General features: G+C 35.7%; 1 protein-coding gene and 1 long non-coding RNA gene across 3 annotated transcripts in view; one reads left to right on the top strand and one right to left on the bottom strand.

Annotated features, from left to right (window-relative positions):
• tnfrsf19 (tumor necrosis factor receptor superfamily, member 19) overlaps nucleotides 1-13780 on the top strand; it is a 30452-nt gene that overhangs the window by 15525 nt on the left and 1147 nt on the right. For both annotated transcript variants that reach the window (XR_014209017.1, XM_082181235.1), the window contains exons 6-9: nucleotides 6825-6986; nucleotides 8350-8472; nucleotides 8619-8721; nucleotides 10917-11146. Coding sequence is in view for 1 of the 2 variants with exons in the window: in XM_082181235.1 (XP_082037361.1) it covers nucleotides 6825-6986; nucleotides 8350-8472; nucleotides 8619-8721; nucleotides 10917-11146 (618 nt within the window). In the remaining variant the exon portion in view is untranslated. The remainder of the gene's footprint in view (nucleotides 1-6824; nucleotides 6987-8349; nucleotides 8473-8618; nucleotides 8722-10916; nucleotides 11147-13780) is intronic.
• On the bottom strand, nucleotides 11848-13780 carry LOC309507141. The gene is made up of 2 exons (XR_014209039.1): nucleotides 12739-13780; nucleotides 11848-12706 (listed from the first exon to the last, which is right to left on the bottom strand). It is a non-coding gene; the product is annotated as an uncharacterized lncRNA (long non-coding RNA).

A 13780-nucleotide genomic window follows, 5' to 3' on the forward strand; every position in this document is an offset into this window, starting at 1 on the left:
TGATGAAGCACTTCATCAAAGTCAATCCTGTGATTAAAAGCAGATAATAACTTCATATAACAGTACGAGAATAGGTGAAAAACTAGTGAGCTGCATTCAAGTATTTGTAAAAAAAATTATAGTAAAAGTAGTAAAAATATACACAAGTATTCAATATAATATAATATACTTAATACAAATATTAAATATACACAAGTATATTATACACTATGCAAAACTATATAATACTAATTCTTTTCAAATGGTAAAAATAAAATATTAATTGCAAATTATTATTATTAATAATATAATATAATATATTTTTTAAATATACACAAGTATATTATACAGTATATAATACTGTATATATATATATATATATATATATATAGTTATTATAATAGTTGTAATTATTTTTAAATTGTTAAAATAAAACATTCATTGCAAATTATTAATATCATCATTAATGATAACAATAATAATAAATAAGTAAATTATAGTATATTACACTATATGATACTGGACTCTCTCTCTCTTTCTCTCTCTCTCTCTCTATCTCTCTCTCTCTCTCTATACATTTATAAATGAGATATAATATAACATTAATAATAATAAATATACACAAGTAGTATCAAATACTGTATTATTATTGTTATTGAAAGCATTGTTACATTTTTATATAACAAATAATAATAGTAATGAATTAAGGATAATAAAAAAATCTAATAATATATACACACGTGTATAATACATTATTAAATATTATTAATTATTAATATTATTATAACAAAAGAGTCGATAATGATTCATTATTAAGAATAAATATTTTTAATAATTGTTTTTTACAATTTGACAATTCTACACAAAAAGTGTGTGTGCTATTATTGGGTGCTATTTTTGGATTATTGTGCTGCTCAAACTCTACTCAGATCACTTGTGAATCGAGTGTCCTGTGCATTTAATTTTTTTCCACTTATGTGGTTCCATTTTGGTTATGATGCTGGCTGTGTTGTAGACAGCAGGGTCACTCTCTAGGTTTCAGAACAGAGCTAAATTTGACCCTTCCAGCTTAAAAGCCCCAAGCTTGGCAACTAATGAAGTGAATAACGGTCTCTCTTTCATGGAGCGTTTAATAAGAAACCTGCTTGGAATTTCGGGATCTAGATCAACACAATCCTCTATGCAACTTGCCCCACAGTTGTGTCGGACTCAAGGCCATGCGTTTCAGTGTGGCATTCTCTAAAGTCAACAGCCGCACATATCAAAGAGAACAGTCTATTGGCTCATAGAGCGCAGTGTGTGATAGTATCAGCAGGTGAGATCTTTTCAAGGGCCGCCCTTTGTCTGTGTTTGCTGCAGCTGTGGGCCGCTGATAAGAGGGGAAACGCTTTGGTTTTGGGGGGAGGTGAAGGGAAGGAGGACAACACACAGCTGGGCCAGATTTGCTGGCACTGAGACATGACAGTGTAGATAGAAGTACAACTCTGAGCAAACTCTGAAGTTCATGCTGGTTCTTTATGGGATTCTGCTCATTCACATATCTGTCTCCTATTTTCTCTTTCTATACACATGCAATTTTTGGGATTTGGGAAACGGGATCAGGACATGATGAAAGTTGGACTTGAACCTGCATAACCTATATGTGACCCTGGACCACAAAACCAGTCATAAGTCGCACATCGTGGCAATAGCCAACAATACATTATATGGGTCAAAATGATCGATTTTTCTTTTATGCCAAAAATCATTAGGATATTAAGTAAAGATCATTGTTCCATGAAGATATTTTGTAAATTTCCTTCCGTAAATATATAAAACAATTATTTTTGTGAGTGAATGCATCACAATCGCACACATAAATGGACAACTTTAAAGGTGATTTTCTCAATATTACGATTTTTTTGCACCCTCAGATTCCAGATTTTCAAATAGTTGTATCTCGGCCAAATGTGGTCCTTACCATATTTTAAATACATTAATGGAAAGCTTATTTATTCAGCTTTCATATTATGTATAAATCTCAATTTCAAAAAATGGACCCTTGTGACTGGTTTTGTGGTCCAGGGTCACATATGAGCACCAAAGCACAATGTGTGCTAACCATCATGGCTTTCTAAAACCAAGAACCCTAAGTATTAAACTTCAGCATGTTAATCATAATTATTCCTCAAATCGTGTGGATTGTTGAGGAGATGCATGATGTTACTTTAGCAAATACTTTTTTTTCATGGCAGATGATAAAATCGTTAAAAATATTCCATAGAGCCCAAAGTATTCCTCCGTTTTGATGCAAACACCTAAAAAAATTACGATGGTATGATGCCATTTCGAAATCAGCCCAGAAATCAGGAGTTTGTTTCAGGAGTTCGAAACGATAACTTCTCCCTAAAATCAGAGGGAAATGATAGGCGAATAACACTGATGTAGAAGCACCTCACCCTGGTTGTAAGCCTAAACTTGACATAAACTGGAAACTTGTCCCTCAAATCCGATTGGTTGATTGGAATGTTGTTCCGAGATGTTGATCCAGAAACATGCTGTACTTGGTAAAATCACGTTCATCATTCAAACTCAGTCAAAGAGACTTGGTGGAATCGGAAAATAACCGCTTAGCAAATCTAGCAGCCACCCAGTAACACCTTAGCGGCTGCATAACAACAATGCTAAATATTGCTCGACATTGTCACTATAGACTAAATGATGAGCTCTGCACCTATAGTTTTGATTATGTCTTCAAACGAAGTGCACAAAGGCTCACATCTTCAACAAAGAAACTTCTTTTGAGGGCTCAACTGATGTTGACATTGTCTCACAAAGAGCACTTGTACCTGTGAAGGCCAAGCCCATGTTTACTTAATGATTAATTTAACGTAGAGCAAATAATGAATGCTTGTGTTCATCCAATGAAAAGATGTTAAACAAAGATCTGGTTCATATTTAACTTCATTACAGCAAAATAATACTTCGGCATAAAGAAGTCCACAGGCTTTATTTCTGTGTCTTTGTTCCGAACGTCTGACCGTCTAGGATTTGCAATAGGCATGTCTGTACTTAACTATATGTTTTGATGTATTCTACAAAAACAAAAACAATAGAAAAACTCTTTTATATTAAACTACGTTTTTGCATTTTCATGTAGAAGTCTTTGAAGTCTGTGCAAAACTTGTTTGCTATGAATTTTTGACTATTGTGCTGTTAGCTTAGCAACAAGCAAACATCAGTCTCTACTGAAATCAATAGAGCGTATTAGTGCCCGCCCACTTTTTCAGAGACCTTGGTTTCTGGAAGTAATTTTCCCATTCATTTTCCCCGTAGGGATTTTTTAAAAGTCTTTGTTTAAGAGTTATAAGTCATGAACCAAACCACCCAGCTACAAGGTTAATCACAACATTACAAACTTTTGTTTTGTCGAAACATTACAGACAAAATGACAAAAATTATTCTAAACGGCTTTAACTCTTTCTCTGTCAGCGGTTTTATTGTATGAATATATGAACATGCAACATATCAAAAGAAAGAACAGAGCCTCTCCTTAAAATAAAATAAAATTCATGCATTCTTTTTCATCAACAATTGAATGTGGGTAAGTTTCATAAAAAAGCAATATATTTCATATTTTATATGGGGAACACTAAAGTGTTCTTTTGGCACAATTTAAGGTTCTCTGATTGGTGGAATTTGTTCTACAAATCCAGGAAAAACATGTTCCTGGAAAAACATTTTTGTTGGTCCTGTAACAACATTCCAATCAACCAATCGGATTTGAGGGACAAGTTTATAGTTTATGTCAAGGCTTAAAACCAGGGTGAGGTGCTTCTACATCAGTGTTACTCACTTCCCTATTTTAGGGATACGTTATAGGTAGGGGTAGGGATAGAGTTAGGACTACATTTTCGGACAAGAATGTTGTTCCAGGATCAACAAAAGATGTTGATCCAAGAACATGTCTTGCTTGGCAAAATCCCGGTAACCGTATACATAGATGCCACATTCGACCGCTCCAGACACATCTTGGAACGGTCAACATTTCAGTCAGATGCTGTCGTCACCCACAGTAAAAATCAATGAGTTTTCCAAGATGCCACAACATTGCGCAACCTCTGTTTTTTTGTTTTTTTTTAAACGCCAAGATTTAACAAATGGGATACACTTGCACAGGTGAGAATGTGTTGGCTTGTGTTTTTCTATGTATTAACTCGATACTACAGGTTTTTAAACGATGGTAACATTTTAATGTCGTGTTAGCTACAGTAACATCTTCATCTTGTTGTATTGTGTTACTGATAAACTAAATCCTATGAAAATCACCAAGTCTATTGCAGATATTGATCTGGATTGATACGGTTGCAGACGCACAGTCAACTCGCTCTCGGGTGTTCATGGACAGGATTTGACTCTACCAATATGACAGATAACTTACGTATACACTGTAAAAAATGATTTGGTCAATTAGTTAGGACAACATATGTTTTTACATCAACTCATCAAAATAAGTTGAGCAAGTTATACAAGATTCAGCTCATTTGTTTAAATCCGTTTAATGCAATTTAAGTTGAAATGACTTAAACATCCAAGTTGATTGTAGCCTACTTAAAAATTTAAGGCAGAATTTTTTTTTTTTTTTTTTTTTACAGTGATAGAGGCACATAGAAACCGGGAATAAAAGGGAATCTATGTTTATATATATATCTATGGACCTTTCTGTACAGAATCATGGGTAATGTAGTTTTTCACTATAGGAATTCCATTGGTAAACATCATCATTTAAAAAAAATCTTGGAAATAATGTGGGCTGACGGTTTCAACAAAAGCATATGCCATCGATTAACAACCTCTGAACTCACAGTAGGTCTGTCTTTAAACGTTTATAAGTTATCGTTAAAAATCGATTCCCCTTTGAAGAAAATGAATGGTCTGTTGTGAATACAGAGTCTCCTGTGCACTTCACGTGAAGTAGTTGTTAGCGCATTGCGAAGTGTTTCTGGGTAGTAGCTAACTATAGCTGTTACTTGATTAACTCCTACTTGCGAAATAACCATTTATGTGAACGTACACACTTTAAAGCTCACCACACAACCATTTTCCAAGTCCTAAGTGATGCATACATTGCCAGATAACACTCACACCAGATAACATGATAACCCCAATTATCTCGATGACTTAATAGTCGGTGTCAGTAGAACACTGAGTGTAAAACCCCTTCTTCAGGCTAGATCAGTCACTTTATAGTCCCTGGCGTTTTCTCAGATGGCTGTTGTCTTCAGGGTAGGGAAGGCTCTCTAGACGGTGACATCAGAGATCCTGTGGTGCCTTCAGACTGTGGCAGCTGTTTTCTCAGGCTGATTACACATTCCCCAACCGACTTCAAACATATAGCAGTGACTGCCCATGGCCTTGATCTACCTCTTAATAATGGGCTCGCTAGACTGGCAAGTGAAGGCCCGACTGGCCCGGGGTAAAGGGGTGAAAAATTATCGGCAGGCTGGGAATGTGCCCTTCACCTCCAGGACATTTCTGCTATTTAAACCCCGTTTTCTTTGGAGCACATTCCCAGCCGCAACCACAGCGAGAGGAGACATGTGACACACACACTCACTCACACACACACACACACACACACACACAAGCTCGGGCTTTTGGTTTTGGCAAGTTCAGTGGAAGATGAAACAGAGTGGGTCACATCATGGTGTTAAAACGGAAAGTGTAGTAGAACATGAAAATCTCTTAATGTTGTTATGGATTTTATAACACTAGAATAAAAACCTATATGAAACTCTTGTGGGAACCCATGGCAAATTGAGGCCACGATATACTCAGCAAAGTTCTTCTTGGTTCTTTGCTCAGGGTTTTGCTCAACTTGCTGTTTGCGAACATTCTGACAAGGAGTGGCGTTTGGATGAATACAGTATGCTTTGAACAGGCTGAGCAGAAAAGATTTCCATGTCAAAGAAGGTGGAGCCTCAGACCACACCCACCGGGCAATGTTATTTTAGTATTTTGTATATAATATAATAGTTAATAGCCGAATACCTTATTTGGAAAGGCACTGATAATGAATAACACAATTCCACGGAGCCTCTTAAGGGACATGGTGAAAAAATATGAGATGGAAGGAGAAATTATATTTCAATGCTTTTGCGTTCGCTCGCCATCGTTTGCATTCCCTGAGAAAGTTGCGAGAGTCTGCAAATGTTATGCGAAATCATTTAAATATATATATTTTTCTCCATTACCATGTCCCTCTAGGCCTAGGGCTCCATTGAAAGCGTTATTCATTATCCGTACCTTTCCGAATAAGGTATCATCTTTGGGTACATTCTTAATTTTGAGTTTAATTTTATTGTTTCCTTTTCATTTTAATTTCATTTAAATTTTCTGGGGCAATTTTGTTATGTGCTTTTGTAATTGTTATTGGTTTTGGCTTTAAAAAAAAAAATAAAAAAATAATAATAATATATATATATATATATAAAAAATAATAATAAAAAAATTATATATATATATATATATATAAGGGGGCCAAAGTTGCCCAGTTGCCAAAGCAAAATTAAAAATTTTCCTTAACTTTATAAACTTAAACTAAATGAAAATTCAAAATAATGCCTTGGCAACTAACTGAAATAAGTTGGGTGACTTCTGGCAATTGAGAGTCAGAATTGTGAGATAAAAAGTCGCAATTATCTTTTAAATTGTTTTATTCCGTGTCGGAAACAAGCTTCCATTAAAATCTCCTTTTGGGTTCAACAGAAGAAAAAAAATTCTCCTATATAAGGATGAGTAAGTGTGTAAAAACGGAACTGGAGACTCTCAGTGACCTCACTTCCTGTCTCGTGTGTATCTTTCAGGTATGGGACGAGTGAATCTTGTCCCGCTCCAGCCTCCAGTGACCAGTCCCAGAGACATGGCTCTAGCAGCGGTCATCTGCAGTGCGCTGGCCACAGTCCTGCTCGCCCTCTTCATCCTGTGTGTCATCTACTGTAAGAGACAACTGCTGGAGAAGAAACCAGGTGACCTATGTGGATGTGGTTTAAAGCTTGTGGAATAATTGTATCATTTTATAATTACAGTATAGCTATATAATAGAAAGTATTTCTAATCACTCCATACAAATGTACTTATTTGATAGCAGTGGTGCTGCTACTACATTTTACCGTAAGCGGTGGTTACCATTGTACATTTGAAAGGATTTTATTTGTATTTATCTGCTATTGTACCATGTTGATACATCAGTTGACATTGCAATGATGCTGACAGATCTGACTTAAATTCTGATGTAAAAAAAGATAAACTATAGGTGCGTCCCAATTCGCATACTATACTGTTTTGTCATATAAATAATGCGAGAAGTGTGTTCACACTGAAAATGACAAAAAAGAAAAAGTGCACTTTAAATACCTGTATGATGCACTTAATGAACCGAAACAACGAAGTGTGGAATGTTGGGCACTTCATGTATAAACTTCACCTTATAAAGTTAATACACTACACTGTTGAGTACATTTAGTGCACAAGTACATAGTGTATAATTGCATATTGTAAAGTGCGTTATTTAGGACACAGCTTTAGTTTATTATAGTTTTTTAATAATTCACTGAACAAAATTATAAACTCAACACTTTTTCCCCCATTTTTCATGAGCTGAACTTAAAGATCTAAGACTTTTTCTATGTACACAAAAGGCCTATTTCTCTCAAATATTGTTCACAAATCTGTCTTAATCTGTGTTAGTGAGCACTTCTCCTTTGCCGAGATAATCCATCCACCTCACAGGTGTGGCATATCAAGATGCTGATTAGACAGCATGATTGTTGCACAGGTGTGCCTTAGGCTGTCCACAATAAAAGGCCACTCTAAAATGTGGTCTGGGGGGGTCCGGAGGGACCGGGGGGCCCAAATAGGCCTTTTGTGTACATAGAAAAAGTCTTAGATCTTTGAGTTCAGCTCATGAAAAATGATAAATGTGTTGCGTTTATCATTTTGTTCAGAGTATGTTTTAAAATGTAAATTATTCCTGTGATGCAAAGCTGAATTGATAGAAAGTTCAACAGACAATATAACTGTCTCTACTGTCACTTTTGATGCATCCTTGCTGAATGAAAGTAAAGTAAATCTTACTGACCTCAGACATTTGAGCAGTATCTATATCAATAATTGATACAACATTGGTGTCTTGTATCATGTCACTGTTGCTGCTATTCTATAAAAGCCGCCTGAGTTTGTGTGGTACATGGATTTTACCATGATTTAGTCTGTTTTAATGCTTTTTTATTTTAAAGTAGTTAATTGTTATCATATTAAACTTATGAAACTTCACAACAGTTTTATATGCTGTATCTGTTTATGCTGTTGTTTCATGTGCCGATGCCTCAGTTTCGTTGAGGTCCCATGAAGCTCCTTATGTGGGTTCAGAGTTGTCTTGTCTGGACCGGCGAGTTCTGGAGTTTTCCCAGCGGCCTTGTTGTCACTGCCGTCCCGGATCAGGACAGTCCTGCGGTGAGTTTCACACAGCTTTCTCTTGGAGGAGTTAGCCAGTAATTATCGGTCAGATGAGCATTTTATTAATCCCACACAGTTCTGGAGAGTCATGGGAATGTTGATTGTCATCATGATATTAGACTGATGTGCGGTTTGTTTTCCAGGTCCTGTACACCTGATCCCGTCTCTGTGTTGCGATGACACCTGGAGCCAGAGCCGTGGCCGTGAGTGTCGGCCCTTTCCCTCGCAGAGCAGTCTCAATGAAGGGTGGGTTCTTTATCATTTACATGACGTTAAAGGAGCTCTGGGTTCTAGATCTGGGACATTTAGATTAATTTTCCAATTCTGACAATCTTCGGTTGGTTTTCAACATACACTACCGTTCAAAAGTTTGGGGTCAGTATTTATTTGATCCAAAATACAGTTTAACTGTAATATTATGAAATATTTTTTACAATTAAAAATAAGTATTTTCTATTTGAATACATTTTTAATAAAATAAAATAAAAAATCCTGTGATGTCAAAGCTGAATTTTCAGCATCATTACTCCAGTCTTGATCACATGATCCTTCAGAAATCATTCTAATATGATGATTTGCTGTTCAAGATTATTATTATCAATGTTGAAGACAGTTTTACTGCTTAGTATTTTTTGTGGAAATAATAATATAATAATAATAATAATAAACTTTATTTTCTATAGCGAAAAAAAGTTACATCTCAAAGCGATTCACAAAAATAATAAATAAAGAAAAGAAAAGCATTCATAAAAGAGAAGTACATTCATATATACAATACAAATATAAAATGTTATCGAAAGAGTTCTTTAGCAAAAAGAAGTACACTCTTTTTACTCCTTTTAATTTTTTTTTACTCTTTTTAAAAGAAGTAAAAATAGTACTTTAACTAAAAAATAAAGTAATCAAATAAATCAAATAAAAGCTACCCTAAAAAAGTATGTTTTGTGGGAAGCTTTAAAAACACTCAGAGATTCCGCTTGTCGCTTTCCTAAACTCTTCCCTAGAGTTTTGGAGCAAATGAAGAGAAAGCCCTATCACCCATAGATCTTAAACGAGTTGGCGGGACAGATAAAAGACCAGAAAATAACACAGACTGTCTTCACAAGCTCCAAAACCCTCACGGCAACTCAAAGTAGTCAATAATTAAAACAAACGGAAGAGAGGAGCGGCAGCCAAATGCACCAGCGTACCCGAAATATATATATTTCCCCCCCCCCCCAGGATTCTTTGATGAAGAGAAATTATAAAAGAACAGAATTTACTTCAAATATAAATCTTTTGTAACATTATAAATGTCTTTACTGTCACTTTTGGTCAATTTAATGCATCTTTGCTCAATAAAAGTAACAGTTTCTTAAGAAAAATAAAATCTCACTGAACGCAAACTTTTGAACAGTACTATACATAAATCTTATTATATTGACAGTTTATTAATAACAGTATTAGGGAACATTATGTCAAAATTAAAGCAGTGTTACATTATTGAGTCATTCCTCATTAAAAAAATACAGTATTTATTCTACTTTACTACATTTTATGTTACATCACATTACATTTTCTAATTGTTAGTTGGCTGAAATTCTCTCCATTCTAGAGTTGAATCGGTGGTAGTGGCGCAGTGGATAAGACACATGCCTTTGGTGTGAGAGACCCGGGTTCGAATCCACTGTGAGACACCAATGTGTCCCTGAGCAAGACACTTAACCCCTAGTTGCTCCAGAGGCGTGCGACCTCTGACATATATAGCAATTGTAAGTCGCCTTGGATAAAAGCGTCAGCTAAATGAATAAATGTAAATGTAAAATGTAATCGCTTTGCTTGGCTTTCTTTTGATTTATTATTTATTATTCAAAGCGGTATTGTTATTTAAAAAAGTAATTTAGGTATTTACCCAGACATCAACATAATGTCGGCCCAGATCCGGCCCACATCTGGTACGCGTTGAATCCGCATGTACCAGATGTAGACATTCATATTCTTGTGTTCCTCCTGCATTATTTTGTATTTTATGATCATTGTGTCTTTAAGAAGCCATCAAAAACATTTCAACAATTGCTTAAAGGGATAGTTCACCCTATAATGAAAGTTATGGCATAATTTACTCACCCTGGTGTTGTTCTAGTGCAGTATGCCCTTCTTTTTCTTTTTTGGACAACAAAGGAGATTTTTTAGGAAGTATCCTGCTCGCGCTCGTCAATATAATGGCCGTTGATCCTCTGTGCACAGTGTGTGTTCATGAAACCCTATTAGCTCATCAGTTCACTCTCACTCATCTGGAAAAAACACACAAGTTATGAGAAATTAAGATGAATAAAAACGTGATGTTTTTCACCAAACCAGGTTGATTAATTGATGACTTAATTTTGATTTTAGGCCGAACTATCCCTCCATTGAACTCCATTGAAATTTTACACAGTTTGTTTTTTGTTGTCCTGTCACAGACTGGTGAACCCATCCCTGGGAGCCAGCCAGCCAGATGTGGGAGGTGCACCCGATGAGGCCTGGCCGCTTTTTCAGACCAGTTCGACCACAGACGATCTCCAGCCAGAGACGTGTTCCTCGTGTGAAGAGGACGAGGAGCGAGAGCCGCAGATCTCAGGCCTGAGCCCAGCTGAGTCCGAGGATGGGTCAAACAGTCGGCCTCTGCTGCAACAGCTGTCTACAACTGAAGGTGAGTGATGCTACAGGGTGAAACGCATTATATTAGTCTGGAATGAGTCTGAAGTGACTTACAGAAAAGTTATTACAGGGACAAACTCTTGTGAATCAATGCTGCGTTTAGATTCCTGGGAAGGTTCTATTTAATGGTTTGGAAGACATGATTATGACGTTTAAGTGTTTTGGGTCTATTGCTGGGCAAATTGATATCATATTCTCATGCTGCCACAAAGTAGACCATGATGTTTAACAGATCATAAACAATAAACTCAATGAGTTTTAAAGTTTATTGCTAATTTACATTAACTACGCAAAATGCATGTAAATTGAATTCTAATATTGTACTCACATTTGCAACAAACAGTGCAGTCCCATTAGCGAAGTAGAATGGGAATAAACGGCTAAATTCAATCTGTTCGTCGTATAAAGCGATCGTGTCTCTTCAGAAAATTTGGATTAAAATGATTGATTCATATGGATTCGTTTTACAATCTCTTCATGAACTATTTAAACGTGTCAGTTGCGTAGCTGTCAAAAAGGAAATTATGACAGAAATATGTCAATTCCTGTTTGTTCATTGTGCATTACTAATAAATTACTAATGTTAATTTATGTAAATTAATTATTCCATTCTATTAAGTTAATTTATCATAAATTAAGAAATTATTCTACCATTCAAAAAATTTAGGTCAGAATTGTAAAAAAAAAAAACAAAAAAAAAAAAAAAACTTTTATTTAGCATGCAAGGATGCATTCATTTGATCAGAAGTGACAGACATGTATAATGTTAAAAAAATTATATTTCATATAAACGTTGTTTGAACTACTTATTCATCAAAGAATCCCGAAGAATTTATTACAATATCACTGTTTTTACTTTTTTTTTTTTTGCACGGTAGTGTACAGTACATGTAGAAATGAACATTAGCCAAGATTAATAATCACTGTAAGTATTATTCATTGTTAGATCGTGACACCTACACATTAATGTAAACAAATTTAACCTTACTGTAGTGTTGCTGAAATCAAAATATTAATAAACCAATAAATAAATAGAATCCAGGGAGGTCTGCAATGGAGGGATTTATCATTGGCTTCATAAGCTGAACTTCATTAACATGCTTAAGATTTCGCAACAGAATTTAGACAGAATTCAAGACGTGAGCCGAATGGAAACTGAGATGTTGAAACGCTCCGCTTCTGTGTTCGTTTATGAGAGCCAAAGTAAATGAGCGACTGACAAACTGTCTATGCCATCAAGAGCCGAGGGTGGTGTGTGTAAACACTTGCGATCGCGGGAAACAAAAGCCTTATGGTGAAAAGCTCAACATGAAAGGAACAAATTATTCAATTTCCTTTGAAACACATAAAAGGGCCTTTTGACTGTCAAACAACATGCTGGTGTGAAACACGTGAAGTCATGCCTTTCCTACTTTGTTACCGTTCACAGTGACACCAGATAGTATCGATTTTTAAACTAGATGAATCAAGATGTTTGGAATTAAATGGTTACATAGGTTTCTGTTTTTGTTTCAAGTTAACCTTTGGCACTGCATGGTACGGCTCGGTACGGCTCACTTTTGGGGGGGGGGGGGGGATTTCCACGGTGTATAGTACCTTGTACCTGGTACTTTTTTTAGTACCACATCGGTTGAGGTTCCAAGCGAGCCGTACTACCAATACTAAAATGTGACGTGTAAACACTGCAGATCACTGATTGGTCAGAGAGAATCGTCACTACCAGCGTCATTGGATTTAAATTGCGACACGAGACTTATTCGTCTTGCAGTGAAAAATGTCCATGTGCCCAGAATCAAGAACACCATTCCATCGATATGCTCCATTGCTCCTGTGTTGTGCGTTTGTGTCGCGTGTTTGTTTTGTGTCACGTTTACGATGATGTACACTTTTGGCTCATTCCAAAGTTATGGCTGTTGTTTTCCCTATAATGAAATGAATGGGAACTGGGGCTGTCAAGCTCCAAAATGACAAAAAACTAAACAAAAAGTAGTTTAAATGTATAGTCTAAATTAAAAATTCCGTCCCACGACTTGTTTGATTAATTAATTCCCCTGTTTTAGCTAAATTGTGGCTACATTGTGCTGATTTTTTCCCTTGTTTTAATTTAGTTCAAGCCTAAAACAAGGGAATGAATTAGTACAACATTGTCAAAATTTACCTCAAAGGGTAATTCACTCAAAAATGACTTTTTTTAACCCTAGTTGTTGTTCCAAATCCGTATGAAGCTCTTTCTTCTGTGGAACACACTTGAACATATACAGTATTTGACTACCATTGTTTTTTTTTTCATATAATGAAAGAATGGGAACCGAAACGGTAAATGAATCTCAGTCTAAACCATCATATGGCTTCAGAAGACTTGGAATATAGCACACTATAGCAGTCATATAGACTACTTTTGTAGCACTTTTTTTTTAATCATTTTTGTAGCTTGAAGTCACAGTCCCCATTCACTTCCATTGAATAAAAAATAGGAGAACTATCCCTTTAAGAGACCAGGCCAAATCTTGCTCTTCTGTGCTAATTCACATAAATTAAGAGACCTCATAAGACAAGCTTTAATTTACTTTGACTGATTCAGTGCCAGGCGATTAACATGTCTGTTCTTGCGCTCTTTTTTGTCTTG

The sequence above is a fragment of the Leuciscus leuciscus genome, assembly GCF_965113295.1.
Source record: "Leuciscus leuciscus genome assembly, chromosome: 9".
Classification (NCBI taxonomy): Eukaryota; Metazoa; Chordata; class Actinopteri; order Cypriniformes; family Leuciscidae; genus Leuciscus; species Leuciscus leuciscus.